At 36.0% G+C, this 22943-nt stretch overlaps 1 protein-coding gene across 7 annotated transcripts in view; it reads right to left on the bottom strand.

Annotated features, from left to right (window-relative positions):
- The window catches only part of Gfrl (Glial cell line-derived neurotrophic family receptor-like), a 590185-nt gene that overhangs the window by 114679 nt on the left and 452563 nt on the right, over positions 1 to 22943 (bottom strand). For all 7 annotated transcript variants that reach the window (XM_067762822.1, XM_067762821.1, XM_067762823.1 and 4 more), the window contains 2 exons: positions 21681 to 21828; positions 3042 to 3169 (listed from right to left, as the gene is read on the bottom strand). In XM_067762822.1, coding sequence (XP_067618923.1) covers positions 3042 to 3169; positions 21681 to 21828 — 276 coding nt within the window. The remainder of the gene's footprint in view (positions 1 to 3041; positions 3170 to 21680; positions 21829 to 22943) is intronic.

Below are 22943 nucleotides of genomic sequence, written 5' to 3'. Positions count from 1 at the left end.
AAGTCTGAATTTGCAGATATGCTACAGATAATTTAGTTTATATGTTTGTAGTTATGTCTGCAAGGACAAGCAATCTATCAAAAATATTGCACTTTACTTACTAAGGTGAGTCAACAAGCTGAAACTTTTATAGGTTATAGGCGGCGTGACGACTTTAATACTGTTGATGACAGAACGACTGTCACTGTGACAGTGATAGTGACAATGACAGTTGCAACTGAGCAACAATTGCTGATGTGAAGATGGAGATAAAAATGCAGATGATGCAAAAGCTTTTTAACAAATTGTGACAGTTGGAATTTACACACAAACAAGCTAATAAAATAACTACAAACACTATACAGAACATATTTACATACATACATCTTTATATACATAAAAACAAAAATAAGCAAATCATTGATAACAAAGAGAGTATGAAAGCAGTAGAAGATGTGCATAAGTAACGAAAAAATTTTGGAAGCAGTGCAGCAGTGATGAGCAAGAAAATGCAAAATGGCTTACGAAATTAAGAAATATATATGTACAAACATACCACTATATACATATACACACAAACATTAATATGTACATTATCGTAGGTATGGCACAAGAAAGCATTAACGTTAGCTGAAGAGATTTTTTTTTTTAACAAAGTAAGCAGGTGAAACAACATTGTCGAAATTGCATTTGTAGTAGTTGATTGAGTAAGTAAAGTGAGTGCAAGACATTGTCGGAACAGGAAGCATACATTAAGGCGACTGAGCGAGCTGGCTGATAGTTGAAAGGATGGTTGTGTGTGTGTGTGAATATGAGCAGATGAAATTGTATATGCGTAGCGACGATGCGGCTGGCAGAGGCGAGTTGATCGTTTTTTTTTTGCTGAGATTTTTATATATAGATAGTGAGCGTGTATATGCGAATGCGAGTGTATTGAAGGTGAAGGTGTAAAGTAAAACATTGCGAAAATAGGGAGTTTTCACTTAAATTTTTCAGTTGAAAGCTACATAGTATTTTAAAAGAGGGCTGGTTTTTATTTATTTTTTTTTTTTTAAACTGAGGCGCATAGGTGATGCAGAAGTGTGCATTTCTTTGGTAGTTTGATTACGAAAATCAAATATATATACATACATATATGCATAGTTGTTGGAAGCGTTTGAATGAAAAAATTTAATGAGTAAGAAGTACTAAAAAGTAAAGGAACGAAAGGTAAAAACCAAAATGAAATTAAAGCAAGTAAGGACGGGACTGTCTTCGACTGTGCCGAAGATTTCTTACCTTTCATGAATGGAGCTGAACAATAATCTTATCCCGTTTGTAATCTCCAAATAATCGGATGTATAAGATAAGAAATATATAGTGAAGAGATTTTTAAGATAAATATAAAATAAAAAATGGCAAAAAACCCACTTATCTGAACGATCGGTTGTATGGGATATATATTATATATAGCTCCGATCGAAATGATTTTTACAGGAAATCTTCTATGATATATTAGAATAATATCACCAAGTTTCACGTTTTTATATTGGAAACTAAGGGAGAAATGACCAAAAATCTTTCTATTTGAACGATCGGTTGTATGGGATATATACTATATATAGCTCCGATCAAAGTAATTTTTCCGGAAAACCTTTTATGATATATTATAATATATATCACCGAGTTTCTCGTTTATACTTTCTAAATTAAGGGAGAATTGGCCAAAAATCTTTCGATCTGAACGATCGGTTGTATGGGATATATATTATATATAGCTCCGATCGAAATGATTTTTACAGGAAATCTTCTATGATATATTAGAATAATATCATCAAGTTTCACGTTTTTATATTGGAAACTAAGGGAGAAATGACCAAAAATCTTTCTATCTGAACGATCGGTTGTATGGGATATATACTATATATAGCTCCGATCAAAGTAATTTTTCCAGAAAACCTTTTATGATATATTATAATATATATCACCGAGTTTCACGTTTATACTTTCTAAATTAAGGGAGAATTGGCCAAAAATCTTTCGATCTGAACGATCGGTTGTATGGGATATATACTATATATAGCTCCGATCAAAGTGATTTTTTCTGAAAATCTTTTATGATATATTAAAGTATATATCACCGAGTTTCATGTTTATAATTTCTAAAATGGGACAGGAATGACCAAAATCGTCTTATCTGAACGATCGGTTGTATGGGATATATATGTTATAGTGGTCCAATCCTACCGGATCCGACGAATGTCTAATATAATACAAAAGTACATCCTTGTGCCAAATTTCATTGAGATATCTCAAAATTTGATTACTAGTTTGCGTTCAAACAGACAGACGGACGGACGGACGGACGGACATGGCTATATCAACTCAGTTCGTCGCCCTGATCAATTTGGTATACTTAATGGTGAGTCTATCTTCTATATTACTCAACGTTACAAACATCGGACCAAAGTTAATATACCATTTCATGTTCATGAAAGGTATAAAAATATGAGTAACAAAACAAAGCGAAGAAAGGGATAGCTAAGTGTGGTTAGTTACTACAAAGTAAACAAAACGCAAAAAAGAAAAATCTGTAATTGAACAAGTATAAAAGAATAAAATTATTAAAAAAAAAAACACTTGTTGCAATTTTTTTTCTTTGCATAATTTTTCCTTCTTTCTCTTATTGCAAATATCTCGTATCAGTTTATTTATAAAATTTGTTCTTTTTTTTTTTGTGTTTCGAAAATTTTGTCACTTTTTAAATAATTTTCGTGCATAAAATGATATTAGTTTAGTTCCTTTACTTCTTTGTTTCCTATCTTACGTTGCCGAAATGATTTTGATTTTGTTTTCGTTATGATATACGACTTTTACTTCAACGCTACATTTGCACAAAATTTACGTTGTGTTGTTGGCAAACAGTTGCTTTGCAATTTTGTTTAACTATTTAGTTGTTGTTTTATAGCTTCAGATGTTGTGTTACTTTCTTGCAATTTTATATTGCTTTGCATATTTGGTGTTTCTTTATTTTTAGCATTTTTGTAAAATTTTAATTTTTAAAATTTATTTTTATAACTTACCCACACACGGATTGTGATTAACTATATTAAATATACGATCACAGCGTTTTTTCATATGATTATTCGGACATATGCAGCCGAACATGGGCGAGAGACGTAAATTTGTCCACGAGTCATGACATGCATCTCTGTATAAAGGAGAAAAGATTTCGTTTAAATTTTTAAAATTTAGTTGGTTTGTTACATACATACTTAAGAATTAACTTTTATCTTTATGTATGTAATCATCACTTTAAATTTTTGGAGACTTATGCTTAAAATTCGCAATTTACTCCGTTTTGGTGGCTCTATCTTTTCAGAAAGTGAACCAAGGGCTAACCTACATATGTATTTCCTTGAAATTTGAACCATGGGTACTTCTTTGGCTACCTTAGTATTTGAGACATTTTTCTTTCAACGCTGTTAGGTTCCTGGTTCACCACATCCTAAAAATAAAATTTACGGTGTAATTTGCTTGAAATTTGGTAAAAGGCTTCCTCTTCGACAAGCCTAATATTTGAGACCCTTTCTTTTCGGCAAGTGGACCTTGGTCTAAGCGATTTGTTTAAAATTTATAAATAAGGCGGCCTTTCGGATACGTAAATATTAGATATAACAAGTAAGGAAGGCTAAGTTCGGGTGTAACCGAACATTACGTACTCAGCTAAGGAGACAAAATTGTATTTTTCATGGATACAAATAAATGGTAATACCAAAAAGTGGAGCAACTTGCTCATCTGTGTATAATTATAGCTACGTTTGTTTCGTAGGGTTTCGTAGATGGTTTATGAGTGGTTTTTAATTCCATATCACATACGTTTGGGAAATATGGACCAAATTATAGACCAAAGGTGACGTTTTTTGGAACGATTTTCCTTCATCCTTTGTCAAATAAGGGAAAATCGTCATGTAGGAAAATGAACCTAGGGTAACCCTGGAATGAGTTTGTATGACATGGGTATCAAATGAAAGGTATTAAAAAGTATTTTAAAAGGGCGTGGGCCTTAGTTCAATAGGTGGACGTCTTTTCGAGATATCGTCATAAAGGTGGACCAGGCGTTCAGATAAATACGTGAACTAAGTTTAGTAAAGATATATCGATTTTTGTTTAAGTTATTGTGTTCACGGCCGAGCGGAAGGACAGAGGGTCGGCTGTGTATAAAAACTAGGCATGGTTTCAACCGATTTCGCCAATTTTCACATAAAACAATTGTCTTCATAGAAGCTATGCCCTTACCAAATTTCACAAGGATTGGAAAATTTTTTATTTTACTTAATTTATTTTTTAAGTGGGCGTGTTCGTCATCCGATTTTTCTAATTTTTATTTAGGACGTATATAATAGTAGGAGTAACGCTCCTGCCACATTTCATCATTATATCTTCAACGACTGCGAAATTACAGCTTGCAAAACTTTTAAATTGTCTTCTTTTAAAAGTAGGCGGTGCCACGCCCATTATGCAAAATTTTACTAATTCTCTATTTTGCGTCATAAGGTCAACCCACCTACCAAGTTTCATCACTTCATCCGTCTTCGGTAATGAATTATCGCACTTTTTCGGTTGTTCAAAATTTTCGTTATCGAAAAAGTAGGCGTGGCTATAGTCTGATTTTGCTCATTTTAAATAGCGATCTGAGATGAGTGCCCAGGAACTTACATACTAAATTTCATTAAGATACCTCAAAATTTACTCAAGTTATCGTGTTTACGGACAGACGGACAGACGGACGGACATGGCTTAATGAATTTCTATTTTCGCCCAAATAATTTGGATATATAGAAGTCTATTATGCAAACAAAATTAATATACTCTGTGAGCTCTGCTCAGCTGAGCATGAAAAGTAATGCTAAATTTTTCTGGTAATTCTATAATTCGAGATTGTAGATGGTTTTGTATGTGGATATCATGTGAACAAGAGTGGAAAACAAGAAATATATGAGGGGGAGTAATAGAAACGGTAGAGGAACAGAAATAGAAAAGAGGGCGAACGATAGGTAAAAAAGTGGGAGTGAGAAATGGCGGCCGCCGTAGAGTGATGGTAGCGTGCTTCGCCTACCACACTTAGGATCCTGTGTCCACGACCCGGTTAAAGCAACATCAAAATTTTAGAAACAAGTTTTTTCACTTAGAAGAAAATTTTTCTAAGCGGAGTCGTCCCTCGGCAATATTTGGCGAACACTCCGAGTGTATTTCTGTCACTAAAAGCTTCTCAGTGAAAACTCACCTGCCTTGCATTTGCCGTTGGGAGTCGGCACAAAATAAGTAGGTCCCGTCCCGCCAATTTGTAGGAAAAATTGAAAAGAGCACGACGCAAATTGGAAGAGAAGCTCGGCCTAAAATCTCTTCGAAGGTTATCGCGCCTTGCATTTATTAATTATTATAAAGAAATGGAGATGTGAATGATGGAAGCTCGAGGGGCAAAAAGGAATAATTAAAAAGTTAAGTAGCTTAAAAAAAGAAGGCGTGGAAAAAAAATGGGAGTGGAGTAGAGAAAATCAAGAAAGTGAAAGATAGCACATACGAAGGATAGACAGGCATCAGACATGGAGAAGAGGAGGAAGAGGCAAGAAGACACAAACCTTTTCTTGAAATACTATATAAAAAATTACTCTGCTTACTGGTATAGTAGATACATACATCGCAGGGAGGAATAATGCCGGACAGGAGAGTGTCCCAATTATCTATCTGTATCTTCTATGTAAATAAAGATGAAAGCGTGACATTAGGATGGACAAGACGAGAGCTGTTCCGGTTATACCTTGTAAATCTCTTTAAAGCCTTTTCTACTGGGAGTGGAAGTTTTAAACTCTATCCCAATTGCCTTCCTTGCATATTTTATTCTTTTAGCACAGTACATACTTTGTATGTAGTCATGTGTTAAAGTTATGCTTGTTGGTAAGACGGATTCAAAGAAACTGCTACTTTTGCTTTTTTTCTAGTTATAGAACTACAAAGAAACAACCAGTGTTGTCTATTCGTATGAGTTAAGCGGGGGTTGCCCTTGTTTCTTTAAATGTATGAAAATATTTATTTAAAGCAATTTTTAATTTATAATTTATTTAATAATTTGGGAAAATTTAAACAAGCATTGTTGGACCTGATGTCAAGTTGTTTAAATTTTTCCCAAATTATTAAATAAATTAGAAATTAAATTTAAAATAAATTTTTTCATATATTTAAAGCCATAAGGGCAACCCCCCATTTAACTCATACAGAAGTGAAAGCTATTTTTAAAATTTTACCTGAGTTACCCTGCAAAAATCGTTGGACCATATAGTCCACTTGGGTACTTACCATTATACTCCACTGTAATGCAGTAATGGGCCAACTCATGTTTATACACGAATATATTGTAAGCCGATCATTGCTCGTTTTTAACGATTGTAATCACTACACGATGTTTATTGGACTGTGGGTACTCCATGAATTACTCTGAGGTAATGCGGAGCTGGAGTATATGGCCCAGTCCTAGGACATCACAATGTTAATTGGACCATATTTTGTGTATGAATTGTGGTTAATTTTGGAGCACTCGGTTGGGCCATAGCGAGTACTCCAAACATGCATGCATGTATGAAAAGGTGGCTTATGACTCAAAAAAACAGCTGTTTCTCGCAATTTCTTTTTCGAGTCATAAGCAACCTTTTCATAGACCGGGTCACATATTGTGCCTTTCTCAGATCGAGGCTGTTATATGGAGGCCCTACCAAATTTGCCTCTCCAATCTGCTTGAGCATGTTCAGAAAGTTTTTTTTACGATTTGCTCTTTAAACTTTAAGCTTTAAACTTTTCTTAATCAATGCCTTTGTATGAATCTCGATGCCTTTTAATTGAACTAAACACGCTTGCAAATAGATGATCCTTTCTCCTGCAAAAATCGCGGGTTATCCATGCATGCATGTATGGAGTTCTCGCTATGGACCAAACGAGTGCTCCAAAATTAACCACAATTCATACAAAAAATATGGCCCCATTAACATTACGATGTCCTAGGACTGGACCATATACTCCAGCTCAGCATTTCATCAGAGTAATCCATGGAGTATCCACAGTCCAATGAACATCGTGCAGTGATTACAATCGTTAAAAACGAGCAATGATCGGCTTACAATATGTTCGTGTAGAAACATGAGTTGGTCCATTGCTGCATTACAGGGGAGTATAGTGCCAAATACACGACACGAACATTTCCGCGAACATTCCGCAATCTTGTTCGCAGCTTTGGCCATACACCATACGAACTTTTGGCCGAACATTAGTTCTCTTTCAGACAGAGATGAATACGGACAACAATTGTGCTGCAGCAATATTGTTCGCTGTGGCAATTAAGCGTAAAAGAAATTATACATTTCAATAAATTCACTCAGAAATTTTTTATTGTCCATTTTTCTTTTCCGCGCACGTCTGTTCCATTCAGAAATTACTACGATTATGAGCTATTTCGCCATACACGCACGAACAGTTCGCGCAAATGTTCGCCAAAAATTAAAATATTTTGATTTTTGGCGAACATTTGTGCGAACTGGCAAACACCACCATACACGACAGAAAAGGTCGCAGAAACATGACATAACGGGAATGTTCGCGGAAATGTTCGTGTCGTGTATTTGGCGCTGAGTATAATGGTAAGTACTCCGTGGACCACATGATCCAACGATTTTTGCAGGGTTCTATCTTCCGCATTTGTCATCGACATACTTTCAGGGACCGTTCATTTTCCATCACTTCTTGATAAAATTAAGTTTAATGTACTATGCATAAACATCTGGGTTTTCCAGAACTATTTATGGTGTAATTACTCCTATTTCTAGAGCTTGTGCTAATCTGATTATGTTTTTAACTCTTCAGGTGTTGATTACACTTTTCCTTACTCTGCTTTAATTAACAATTTAAGATCTTATTTTTCTTAGGATTAAATTAATGCAAAAATTTGCATAATATAGTCTGTAAGAATCTATAAATTCAAAGATTCAACTTAAATAAATAAATAAAAAACGAATATAAAAGCAAATATTTCTATGTAATACTACCACCTCACCGTCAGAATTTTTGCCTTTTAGAACACAAATATTTTTCGCTCCAAAATCATTAAATATCACATCACCCCTATATCACACCCACTGTTCATGAATCTAACAAACAAAAGTTCATAAAAATTTTCATCGCATCACTTTGTCAAACTATTCAAATTTAATGCACTAAAGTGCAAGTTACAACAATAAAATGACTAGCTCGTAACTAAGTATATAAAAAAAACGTTCATAACGACCAACTAACTATAAATACATTCATATCAAATATTTGTACATACCACATAGTCTGTCTGTGTTATGCTTTTACTTTTATAACTGCGTGCGAAGTAAAGTCTTATTTTTACTTTCTCTCAGACAGTACTTTCTTGTCTTCGTTATATTACTTTTGTGACCGAAATTTGTTTGAACTTTCGTCAGCACTTTCTCAAAGTTACTATAGCAAAAGCGCCCCCAAAGGGTTGTGGATTTTATGGTTTTTCTTGCTTTCTTCCCAATCAAGTTTCAATTATAAACGAATTCAAATATTTTGGCTTGAAGGAAGTTTGTAGGGTGAGTGAATACTCAGCAAGTTTGGTCAATTTTAGATTCATTTGTTTTTAAGAAATTTTTTTTATTTTAAAATCCGAAAGAGCATTACGAACTGAGAGTGTCAGCTTTCTTATACATATACATATGTACATATGTGTATATATGTACACTGTTTCGTACCCACTTTATGAGGAAACGTATAAACCTACAATTATGTGGACTTGAATGGCTAAATCTATTCCTTTTTTCATCCTGAGCATTTTGATATATACGATCAATCGTTATGTTACGAAAGTTAATTTACTCTGGATGCAAAGCACCCTGAGTATAAAAAAGCAAAAAACCTTCAATACCAGAACCAGTTCATAACCCCAGTTCAATTAATAGAGACCACCGAAGGCGCGGATTGGAGACACGGCTCCGTTGCTTGTTAAGACACGAATTAAGCTAGGTGAATAGGTATACGGGTTTCAGCACCAGCTAATCTAATGGCTGTGCGACTGAGAAAGTACTGCAACGGCATCCCCACGGACATAGAACCTTTTGCTCAACCCACCTACCGACGGAATACTTGACAGCAGTAGTGGGCGAAAATGGTCCTCAGACGATAGGAGGTTTGGCGTGGTTAGAGTCCCACGCTGACTTTGAGGCCTTCAATGCTTCCTCCTCCGAAACAAAAGTGAGAATGGGACTGTCTGCGGCTGGGCCGAGAGCCGTATACCTTTTACGAAGGGAGTTGAACAATAATGTGTTGAAATTTCAAAAATTTATAAAATTTGATCAATCAGTTGTATGTGATATTTTATACGACCGATCTTAAAGACTTTTTCCGAAAACAATGTATGTTTGATAATAAACATCCTGTGAAGTTTCAAGCTTCTAGCTGTTAAAACGAGGAAAAAATCACGTTAAATATTTTATATGAACATTCGGTTGTATCGGATTTATATTATATCCTGTTAAATTTCAATCTTCTATCTGCTAAAATGAGGAATAAATGACAAAACCCCTCTTTCGAAAAATCGGTTGTATGGGGGATATATGCTATAGTGGTTCAATCCGGTTGATATCTCAAAAATTGAAGGACTAGTTTTCTTAGTTTGCGGCCACCGTGGTGTGATGGTAGCGTGCTCCGCCTACCACACCGTATGCCCTGGGTTCACACCCCGGACAAAGCAACATCAAAATTTTAGAAATAAGGTTTTTAAATTAGAAGAAAATTTTTCTAAGCGGGGTCGCCCCTCGGAAGTGTTTGGCAAGCGCTCCGGGTGTATTTCTGCCATGAGAAGCTCTCAGTGAAAACTCATCTGCCTTGCAGATGCCGTTCGGAGTCGGCATAAAACATGTAGGTCCCGTCCGACGAATTTGTTGGGAAAATCAAGAGGAGCACGACTATCGCGCCTTATATTTATTTATTTTTTTTAGTTTGCCTTTAAACAAACAGACATACGGACAGACAAACAGATGGTCAGACAGACAGACGAACGGACAGATGGACATGGCCATATCAACTCAGTTCGTCGTCCTGATCTTTCGGTACACTAATTTATTGGTCTTTCTCTTCTCTTTCTGGCACTTACAGTTTTGAGATTCCTAACAAACTTAATATACCATTTAATTTTCATAAAAGATTAAAAAAAACTGTATGATGAGTCATAGCATTTTGGGTATCCTGAATAAGTTGAACTTTTCTTCATAATACGTAACAGCTTCGTGTTTCAAAATTAGTTATTTGTGAAAGTTACGAGTAAATATAAATTTGTCTAATATTTTCATGAAACTGGCTGGTCAATCTAGAGCATGGGGCTCCATTCATAGCAAAATTGTGGTGCCATTATGTTAGCGAAAGTTCAATCCCTTTCAATTTTGGGAGAACCATGATCTAAAGTAACTCTAATATCGGTATGAAATCTTCCGTTTGTGTAGTTAATCAGCTCACAGATTATGTTGGAAGCATCTGGCGAAAATCTATTAAGGCAATAAAGCCACTCTTTCTTTATTCAAAATAACAGCTATAGTTCGGCTCTAATTATTTTACTCCCACAAATGTTTATGATAAAAATTGATAATTGAAAATTTGAGAACATAATTGGTCTATTCACGTCCCCTTGATTATAAGTAATGTAACCAACTCGTGGGTTTGCTTTCTGGATAGTGACTGACCATTTATTCATTCTCTTCGTACATTATTCTTATTACTAATTACATCTTGACTTCTATTCTTAAAGGGTTGCATTTTGTTACGTTCGTATACGCACATTGTTATACCCTATATATGACACTTCTCCCCCTCCTTAATCCTTCACTTATTTATTAATTCATATGGCATTAGTGTAAGGATTAAGCTTCCTTGCTTATAAACCTAAGTACGTTTACATTGATATGGAAAATAGAACAAATGAAATTCATGACTATTTATATTTTACATTTGAAATTATGATTGTCGGAAACGTAGTGGTATGTTCCCTGTTCGTTTTGATTGTCGACGTAAATTGTCACCTTCAATGTTAACTGGGGTCTCTACTGCCTCTCTTATTTCGACTCCTTTATTGGCTTCCCCTTCCGGGTTTGACGCTCCTTGCGTTGTCGGCTTTGGTGGCGACGACTCATTTATCAATAAGGGCTGTGATTCCTGAATCTGGCTCGAACCTAGAATGAAACTTTTATCTTGGTTAGGATTAGGATATACAAACCGATATGTTGTAGGTTTCGAAGCAGATGTTTGGTCGTCCTCTACTTCCAAGCTCGTCTTACTGCCGATTTTCCTTAACTGATCAACGTGTCTCTTCCAAATACGACCATCGTCTAATCGAATACTGAAATGTAACTCTCCTAACACCTCAATAACCGTTCCAAAACGCCATTTTTCCTTTGCCAGGTACTCGCGTGCCGCCACTCTCTCTCCGACCGAAAATTTTGATTCTACAATTTTAGGTTCGCTCGGCTTTCCTGCGTCTTGTGGTAGTAGTAAATCTATGCGCGATTTTATTTGTCGACCCAACATAAGCATAGATGGTGACTTCTGGGTAGCTGGATGAATTGCCCTTCTATATGCGAGTAGGATCTTTGTCAATTCGCAATTCATGTCTACCGCGTTGCATTTCGAGGCTCTAAGTTTATTTTTTATCGTTTGGACAAACCTTTCCGCCTGGCCGTTGGTTGCGGGATGGTATGGAGCTCCCATCTTGTGGATAATCCCATTCAATTTCAAAAAATTTTGGAATTCACTGGAAACGAATTGCGTTCCGTGATCGCTAACAAAAACGTCGGGGATTCCAAACGTTGAAAATATTTCTCGGCATTTCTGAATCATGATACTCGTTGTCATGTTCGGTACAATATGTACTTCAGGCCATTTACTGAAAGCGTCGATTAAAATGAAAAGGTATTTACCCATGAACGGTCCTGCAAAGTCGGCGTGCACTCTTTCAAACGGTTTCTTTGGGACCACCCAGCTGTGAACCGGCTTTACTAGCTTTGCGTTTGGTCTAGAAAGTTGGCACTCTGAACAATTCGAGACTAGGTCCTCAATGTCTTTGTCCATCCTGTTCCACCAGCAGTATGCTCTTGCCAGGCTCTTCATCCTACTAATTCCAAAATGCGCACAATGTAACTCGTCGAGAATTTTCTTTCGTACGGGTGCTGGTATATACACTCGTAAACCTCGCATTAAGCAACCGTGTTATAGACTGAATTCTGTTTGAGTGATTCCAAAACGATGTTTTGGGTCCGCATCTCTTCCCAATTTCAAACATTGTAGCAGAATCTTTACTTCGTCATCCTCTTCAGTTTTTTTTTTTAACTCGTTGGCTGTAACCGGTAGATTATCTATCATCCCCTGCTTGATCATGTCTACCTCTTCTATCTTTCCATTAATCTCCGAAATCGGTAATCGCGACATTGCATCCGCATTAGCATTATCCTTGGATCGTTTTAATCGAATTTCAAAATCGAAATGTGCCAGAAATATTGCGTAGTGCTGCATTCTTGTGGCTGACAACAGGGGCAAGCCCTTATGCGGTGAAAATATTTGTGAAATCGGTTTATTGTCCGTTACTAGTATAAAACGTTTACCATACAAGTACTGGTAAAATTTGCGAACACCGAAAATAATAGCATATGCTTCCTTATCAATTTGACTATATTTTTGCTGTGTTTTGTCAAGGGTCTGCGATGCAAATTGCAAAGGTTTCTCCGAACCGTCCTCATAGACGTGGCTGAGGACCGCACCTACTCCAACGGGACTGGCATCTACAGCCAATACCACCGGCAGCTTTGAATCATAGTGTGTTAAAAATAAACTGAACTGCATTTGCTCTTTCACTTCAGCGAATGCTTTTTCGCAGTTTTTGTCGAATACAAATTTTACATCATTTTGTAGCAGCTTATTTAGCGGATAGATGATGTTGCTCAAGTTTTTTACAAAACGGCCATAGTAATTAATTAGGCCCAAGAACGCCCGTACTTCATCTTTGTTTGTAGGCTTTTTCATTTTTTGTATCGCATCCACTTTGCTTTTGACCCTATGTATACCACATTCATCAATCACGTATCCGCAATATTCTATACGGTCTTTCATAAATTCACACTTTTGTATATTCACACGCATATTGTGATTGTGCAGTCGTTGAAAAACTGTGTCTAGCCGAAAGATATGTTCTTCATCGTTGGCTGCTGTGATCTTAATGTCATCAAGAAATACCGACACTCCAGGAATATCTCCCACCAACTGTTCCATTAACCGTTGACACTTAGCGGGTGCGCTGGCAATGCCAAACATGAGTCTCGTGGGTTGATATAAACCTTTGTGAGTGCTCAGCGTCATAAATTTTTGATCATCCGGGTGCACCTCTAATTGTAGATATGCACTCGACAGATCGATCTTGGAAAACTTCTTTCCACCTGACATTTTGGAAAATAGCTCATCGATTGTGGGCAATGGGTGCTGGTCCACTACCAAAGCTGGATTAAGGGTAACCTTGTAATCCCCGCAAATCCGTACGCCACCCTGTTTCTTGGGTATTACAACTAAAGGTGTTGCCCATTCACTCTGTTCAACTTTCACAAGAAGCCCCTCTTCCACTTGCCTGTCTATTTCCTTTTCCACCACATCGTACAGTGGAAAAGCCACCCTTCGCGCTCTTACAAACTTCGGTGTAGCATTCGGCTTTAAGTGCAATCTGGCTTGCATGTCTGTTATTTTACCTACTGTAGGAGAAAAAACTTCGGGATATTTGCCCTTTAGCATTTCAATAACATTGTTAGATTTTAATGGCATCGAATGGACTTTGTTGCACGTTAACTGTTTTTCCATTACGTCACCCCAGTTTAACTTAATACTGCGAAGCCACTCCCTACCGAGTAGAGGCATTCGATCGGATCGCACAATGTATAGCTTCACTGGTACTGTATTATTCTGGGATTCTACGCTAACCCATACATACCCAACACAATTTAGTGAAGTGCCACAATAGCTTATTAACTCAGTGTCCGTAGGGGATACTTTTAATTTGGGGAAATGTTTCTTTGCATCTTTCATATTAATTATTGATACTGGCGAGCCTGTATCTACTTCAAATTGTATGTTTGCGCCGCTTACTTTGAGCTCGCACTTAATTTTTTGTCGTATATTTTTTACGCTTTTTTCGTTAACTTGCAGTAACTCTTCCACAGTTTTTTCCACTCCTGTGTCTATTTGATTTATTTTCTTTTTCTTTTCTTGAAAACACACTTTTCGTAAGTGCCCTCGTTTCTTACAGAAATGACATTTTTCGTCTTTGTATGTGCACTCTTTCGCTGTGTGCGCAGTGTTGCCACAGCGGAAACATTGGTGCTTTTCTTCTTTACCATCATTTGATGACTTTTTTATGTTACCTTTTGTTTTACCTTTGTATCCGTTTTTTCTTTCAACCATTTTATTTACCCCTTCTTTTGCACCTTCTTTAATCTGCAGTTCTGCACCTCCCTTTTCTGCCGTTTCGACTGCCATTGCTAAATTAATGGCTTGATCTAGCGTGAAGGTTTTTTCTTCTAAAAGTCGACTTTGAATTCGTTGATTTGTTAGACCAAACCAGGCATGCTTAACCAACGAAACGATATCATTTCGTTACGATAATCAACGTTAATAAACGAAACGAAGTCATTTCGTTTCGTTTATTAACGTTAAGATCGTCAAATTAACGAAATGATTTCGTTTCGTTTTCTGCCATATCAAAACGAAATCAAATCGTTTATGTTGATTATTAATTTCAAACTATGCTGGCAAAGCTGATTGATGGCGGAGTCATTAAAGGTGAAAGCATTATCCAAGCTGATTGCAACTTTTCTCATGAATTTTGACAGTACGAACATTTCTCAGAGTATTTTTGACATTACCACCAACGAATTACACAAACAAATTACATAGAGTTTGTGTGTGTATGTGCGCTCGTTGTTGCCACCTTACGGCTTCACCATGGCTATAGCATTGCCAGCACAATTCAAACATAAAGTATCACGTTTCTGTTAACGTTTTTAACGCTAACGAAAGCTTTTCGTTTCGGTTAAAAACGAGATACAATTTATCTTGATAATTTCTTTATCGATAATATTTCGAAGTGTTTCAACGGAAACGGTGGAAATTTTTTGATAAACGATTAGCTTAACGTTAAGGTGCATCCCTGGACCAAACACAAATTGATTCCTCAATGCAGTATCTAAATATGCACCAAAATTGCAACCTACTGCCAATCGTCGAAGAGCCGTGATGAATTCTGTGCACGACTCACCGCCATTTTGTTTCCTGGAATTAAACCTGTAGTTTTCCAATATCTCGTTAGGCTTAGGGTCGAAATGGTTTTTTAGCATTGATACCAATTCACCGTACTGTTTTTCCTCTGGCATTTGTGGCAGCAATTTGTCACAGAGGATATTGTACGTATTTGCTCCAATGTAATACAAAAGGAGATTACGCCGGACTTCGGCGGAGTCACTTATTCCATGAATTGCCATTGCAGTCTCTAATCGCTTTACCCAACGCGAAAATGTAGTAATTTTTGCGTCGAAGGCTTCGAAGTTAAAAAGATTTGTTCTCGCATTAGTGTTATTGACCGCCATGTTGCTCGTTGGCGCGTTTTGTACATTAGCGGTGCTTCCTCCCGTATTGTTCGGTGATTCGGTGGGCACACTCCGATAAGCTCTTCAGCTTGATAAATTAGCACACGTGTTTTTTTTTTTTTTTTTTTTTTGTCTCGTCGCCAGTTAATGTAACCAACTCGTGGGTTTGCTTTCTGGATAGTGACTGACCATTTATTCATTCTCTTCGTACATTATTCTTATTACTAATTACATCTTGACTTCTATTCTTAAAGGGTTGCATTTTGTTACGTTCGTATACGCACATTGTTATACCCTATATATGACAATAAGTTTATTTGCTTAAAAATTATTTCTATAAAATATTGTTTTTGTAATAGAGTAAAAAATATAACTACATAAACAGATAACCATGCTCATGAGAATAAAAATAAATGTAAGGCGCGACAATTTCCGAAGAGGTTTTAAGCCTAGCTTCTCTTCCAATTTTCGTCGTCCTTTTTTTAGTTTTTCCTACAAATTCGCCGAACTGGACCTACTTGTTTAAAGCCGACTCCGAGCGGCATCTGCAAGGCAGATGAGTTTTCACTGAGAAGCTTTTCATGGCAGAAATACACTCGGAGTGCTTGCCAAATACTGACGAGCGGCGACCCCGCTTAGAAAACTTTTCTTCTAATTGAAAAAACGTGTTTCTATAATTTTGATGTTGCTTTGGCCGGATGTTGCTTTGTTCTGTGAACCCAGAATCTTAGGTGTGGTAGGCGGAGTACGCTACCATCACAACACACGGCCGCAAACAAAAAAAATTTGATTATCCCTAACAAAATTTCTATTTTCTCAATTTGTACTATTGGAACACTGTACTCTCTACGCCTAAGACATAGCAGTCCCTCTCGAATAACAATAAAGAAAAATAATATTTTTTCACCCCCGCTCCATTGTATTACTATTGTTCAAGTGTAAGTAGTTATGAACTCAAAAAGTTTATGTTCACTCTATAAAAATAATCTGGGTGCTGTGTTGGTGTGGCGCCAATTGAAATGGTAAATACAAAAATAAAAAACTTTGCAATTGCGGCTTCCCCCCAGCGTACAACTTTAATCGTATTTGCGGTGCTTGCAAGTGGTCGCATTCACATTTGTGTGCTGCCATTCTGTCTCTCCTCCTGCTGCGGCTTTTGCTTCTTTCCCTCCCACTCTTAATAATGTAAAATTCATTTATCGATGATAATAATTGATTTTAATAGTTTGTTGAATGGGAGTGCAACGACTTGTTGCTACATTGTGGTGCAATTTAAGTGAAGGGTTGTGGAAAGTTATACAAAAAAATAATTACGCCAGCCGGAAAGCTAATTAACTTGGAAGTTTTGGCGTAGAATGGCAAAATAGATTTAATTAAGTTGACGCTACTGGCACAACAAAACAAACTTATTCTAAGAATTTAAAATAGTTATAGAACTGACAGTTGAATAATAAAGGTTCAAGCGAGACAATTTTGCTTTGCGTTTCTTTTTTTATTTTCTTTCTAATTTGATATGTAAAATTAATAAGTGTCGAGATATTAATAAACTTTGTAGAATAAAGTTCAAGAAGTGTAACAAGGAAAGTAAAAACAAAGTTTGAATTCGTAATTAACACAAATTGACACTTGGATTTTTGCCGTGAGTTGTGTTATAGAAGTTGGTTCTTATATTTTTTATATTCTAAATTATTGCTGCGAATATTAGCATCACTATGCTATGCACTATGTTAGTAAATAAACACAACGGTAAACACATTAAAGCAAGCCACACTTGTGTAGAAGGACATATCAGTCATCATTTACACACATACATAGAAGGCGACAAAGAATATCTCACTTATACATATGTACTCATGAGCTAAGAGCAGAAGTTGATACTCACACATACACATCCATATAGCCAGTTGATAAGCATAAGCTACAAATATACATGTATAAAGCTGGTAACCAAGCATGAGATGCAACTGTTCTCGAAACAATTTCCCCAAATGACTAGACCTTAGGAGAAATGCGTTTCTCGTTCACCCGAGAGTATAAAAGCAGCTCAAGCTGAGGAATCGGGATCAGTTTGATTTGAACACACTATTAGTTATGAAATGGAGTATAATATATAAAAAGAAGTGTACATTTTGATTGTCACTCCATAACGCGAGAACGGATAGAAAGATTGCCATGAAATTTTTAGGAAAGATACAGGAAGGAAAGATGATGGTTAGTCGATTTTGAAATTCCAAATCGGTTTAGCCATTCATGAGTTATGATTTTTTTTAGAAAAAATTCAAAATAGGTATATAAAATACTTCTGTCACGGTGTTAGAGGCTTAACTCCTACGAAACGGCTAAACCGATTCTCATGAAATTTTTTGAGCATATTGGGAAGGTCTGAGAATCGGCCAACGTCTAACTTTTTTTTTCGCTACGAGCATAGGGTCTTTAGATCAAAACATGGACCGGGTACCCCTAGAATGTGTTTATACAATTTGGATATCAAATGAAAGCTGTTGATGAGTGCTATAGTACAGGATAATTTTCATACAACTGGGAGGCTATGGGTATCAAATTGAAGCTGTTGATGTGCGCTATAATACAGAGTAAGTTTTACACCGCTGAGAGAGTAGGGTCTAGAGATATAGGGAAAAACATGGACCCGGATACCCCTAGCATGTGTGTGTATTATGGATATCAATTGAAAGCTGTTGCTGAGAGCTCTAAAGTTCATTGTGATATTCGATTTAGTCGCATCAACCTGGCAAAACTGATAAATATGGAAGCGAAGCCGAAATAAAGGCAAGAATTAATAATACCCACATACCTATTTACATACGTCCTATTTGATTTGCCTAAAATTTCGTATATAAATTTGCCTATATTAATATTTACGATGCTTTTTCGCGGGAAGTATACCAGAGACTGACTGGGACTGGGATTAGGACTAGGACTGGGACTGAGACTGAGACTCGGAATGGGAGTGGAACAAAATACATACCACCCTGTGGGGCTGGCAATAAGAGATAAATAAGACGGAGAAAAACTTGAGAGAAGAGAAAAGAGAGAAGGAGACTGAGAAAGAGAAAGAGATAGAATGAGACGAAGATGGCGATGAAGCGAAAAAGACGGAGGGAGGAGTGAATAAAAAGATTAGGAAAAAGTGTAGAGGGGTAGGGCAGAGTTAGACAGAAAAAGCTTATTAAAATGTATGCAGATAGGACAAATTTAAGGCAGAACAACGTCTGCCTGGTCTGCTAGTAAAGTATAATTATACTACCCCGAAATTAGTCCAATAAACACCATTTTGCAGTACTGAATATTGGAGTTATTTATTCGACAGTGCAGCGATTCGAACGTTAGCAGAAGGTGTATAATTATCAGGAATTTCCCAGAATTCGTTATATTGTGATAAACTGCCTGTTCAAAGCTTATGTATCATGCCGAAATAAGTTGTAGGACACAATCACAAAAGACATTCCGCTCATATGTTACCAGGAATCACTCCGACACAGAAACTCTGATTTTTTCTGGCTCTCACTTCGCCAGGGTTTATCAAACCCCATGAAATAGTTATTACAATTACATACTAAGCCTAGAACTCAAAGTAACACAGCATCAGGAAAAAAGTAAAAACGCGCTATCAGTGCGATTCCATAAAACTACTCCTCCGGTCCGTGAACATAACTCACCATTGCTGTCCCTCTTTTAAGAGGTAGAAAAAACTCAGTTTGAGGGCCCAAAGAAAGCTAATTTCATCGTAGGAAGACAAGTACTAACCAAGCAAGAAAAAGGAATGGGTGATAGCATGCCAACAAGAAAGTTACGTCAAGATTAAGGAACGCAACTCTGTGAAATTGGGTTGCGTCGTGTCGATTATTCCATGGCGAAGTAGTTCCTGTTTCAAGACACTGTACCGTTCAATCTATTACTTCCCACAACAATTGCCAACCTCTTCTGTTTGTAGGGGCGCGAAACTTCTGAAATTCTTCCCAAAAACTGTATTGTATGCTTAAGGTGAGTGGTACAGAGCTATCACAAATTCTGCCTATGTTGTTGAATGGCATCACAATCCTTCCAGCGTGCAACTCCAGTGCCTAATGTTATGTGATTGTGGAAATATTTCTTAAGAATTCTTTCCTTAACCTTTTTGGCAATTTACATGTATTATCTTTTTATCGCAAGTCGGCCAATAGAGTTACTTTACCATCTGAGCAATAGACATATCTCATTGACTCCTTCACCAACAGGTCAAAGGAATTGGGAAAACGGACTAAAACCGAAATCTAAGCTACTTAGGAAAAACACCTAATATATTACAACATGCATTACAGTTTGGACTTTTTATTGCAGAGCAAGATACCTCTCTCCGCCTGTTTCGACTCCCCTGCACCAATCTTTTCTGGTTTCAGATAAGACTATGCACCGAATTTGGTGAATATATCTCAGTATTTTCTCAAGTTATCGTATTAACAGACGGACAGACAGACTAACGGACATGGCTTAATCAAATTTTTTTTTAGATTTTAATATACGGGAGTCTATATCTATCACGATTCCCCTATACCTGTACAACCAATCGTTATCCATTCAATGTTAGTATGCTCTGTGTGCAAAGAAAGCTGAGTATAGTATTTTAAATATTGTTAATTGCATAATCGATTGTCCAATAACACTGGATCACAAATTCCAATTTCTTTTCTGCACCAGAGACGCCATTATAAAATTCCTATGTAAAATCACCCCCTGATTTCGAAACTTAAGGTTATTTTTAATTCTATGGTAACGTTTTTGAGATATTTACGAACAACGGTTTTTTCCAAAAACAAAAAAATTGGGTCCACTTAATCATATATGTATATCGCAAGAACGAATTGAGCAATTTCAAAACGGTCTGAAGATTTTAAAAGGTAATAAATTTGCAATAAACTGTGTATGCAACACTTTTTGTTGGGCCCTGCAGATTCAAAGATAACGAACAGTCATTACGCATTTTTTCCATTTTTTTTTTGTAAACATATAAAAAAATTTGTATTTTCTGAGGAAGGATCTCGAAAACTTTTTATTTTATTCATTCCACAAAATCGATGGACTAATCCAAAGTTATAAGCATTCAAGTATATATATCCATTTAATACTTAAGTACGCTACTGATTTGTGTTAATATTCGCTAACTAACTGATATACGAATACTAACACATATGTACCAGTAGAGTACTTAAGTATTAAATGAGAATATTTACATGAATGCTTATAACTTTTGTATTAGTCCATCGATTTTGTTGAATGAAAGCTTATTTTTTTGTAATAAAAGAGTGCTTAGAGCAAAAAAAAAACAAATTTGCAAAAAAAGAAAAAGTTTTCGAGATCCTTTCTCGGAAAATACAAATTTTTTTATATATTTACAAAAAAATGGAAAAAATCCGTAATTATTTTTCGTTATCTTTGAATCTGCAGGGCCCAGCAAAAAGTGTTGTATGCACAGTTTATAGCAAACTGTATTACCTTTTAATGATACGATTAAGTGAACCCAATTTTTTTGTTTTTGGAAAAACCCGTTATTCATAAATATCTCAAAAACGTTCCCATAGAATTAAAAATAACCTTGATTTTTGAAATCAGGGGTGATTTTACATAGGAATTTCATAATGGCGTCTCTGGTGCATTTTGGCTGTAAACCAGTGTAATTCTTGAATCTTTGAACTTCCATGTTCCACAACTTACTTTGCATCAACATTATATGTTTGCTGTTGAGAATTTTAAGTCTAGTTATGAGCTGAATGGTCCAGTAACACGCACTATAATTATAATTAGTTCAATTAATCATAAACATTGCATTGATTTTTCTTTATCGCGGCAATGCTTTTCTCTCTCTGCTCTTTTCTGCTTTAACTTAAGTGGTTCTTTATTATATATAAGCATATATACTCTTATGTAATCTAGTCTGTAAGATCCTCTGTAAATCATAGACTAAATAAATAAATAAATATTTTGTTTCATTAATTTTTATTCAATTACCTGTTCTCCATTTTACATTTATTGTCTCTCACTTTGCAATGCGCTTTGAAATCCTCGAAAAGCTTCAGGCATTTACGCTCCTGCTGACATACAGACAGTGCATGATTACATGTAGGCAAAGCGTCGATCGGATATGGATCCTTTTCCGCTATAAATGAAAAAAAAAAAGCTCATGAATTCTTAAATATAAGCATAAACTGAACACACCATTAAACAAACATACATAAATATGTACAACTGAGCCTGAGTTTACAAAGCTTCTCATTCGCAACGAAGAAGAACTTTACAAAAACAAATCTACATGGCACACAAATTAATATAGAGACAAAATTTCTCAATTGTGTTGTTAGTGTAGAAATGAGAAAAATTGAATTAAGCATGAAAACAAATACCAGCAGGATGGCCTAGTGGTTAAAGGCTACTGCAGTTTCACCATGTGATTCACGGTTCGAATCCCGGTGAAACCTTTGACAACATTACAAAATTGCCTGATGATGATTACGTTGGCGGTTTTCGAAATGGTTCCATAGCAATATGCCAGTAAATGTTTCATTATTTTCAGTTTCTCTTAGAAAACATAATAATTGAAATTCAATTATAATAAGCCGGTGTTAAGCTCATGAATTCTTAAATATAAGCATAAACTGAACACACCATTAAACAAACATACATAAATATGTACAACTGAGCCTGAGTTTACAAAGCTTCTCATTCGCAACGAAGAAGAACTTTACAAAAACAAATCTACATGGCACACAAATTAATATAGAGACAAAATTTCTCAATTGTGTTGTTAGTGTAGAAATGAGAAAAATTGAATTAAGCATGAAAACAAATACCAGCAGGATGGCCTAGTGGTTAAAGGCTACTGCAGTTTCACCATGTGATTCACGGTTCGAATCCCGATGAAACCTTTGACAACATTACAAAATTGCCTGATGATGATTACGTTGGCGGTTTTCGAAATGGTTCCATAGCAATATGCCAGTAAATGTTTCATTCTTTTCAGTTTCTCTTAGAAAACATAATAATTGAAATTCAATTATTATAAGCCGGTGTTAAGCTCATGAATTCTTAAATATAAGAAAAAAATAAAAGACGAACAAATTTTTACTTGAGCATATTTGTTTTGAAGTACAAACGTACATACATGCATCTACATTTATTTTTTATATAACCATTTTTCAGTTCAATTAAAACTGTAAAGCGAAAACGGATATAAGAAAAATTTGTCTAGACGGTTAGAAAAGATATTTGTCCGCT

Source organism: Eurosta solidaginis, chromosome 1, assembly GCF_040869045.1.
Source record: "Eurosta solidaginis isolate ZX-2024a chromosome 1, ASM4086904v1, whole genome shotgun sequence".
NCBI lineage: Eukaryota > Metazoa > Arthropoda > Insecta > Diptera > Tephritidae > Eurosta > Eurosta solidaginis.
This window is presented reverse-complemented; position numbering and strand designations above follow the sequence as displayed.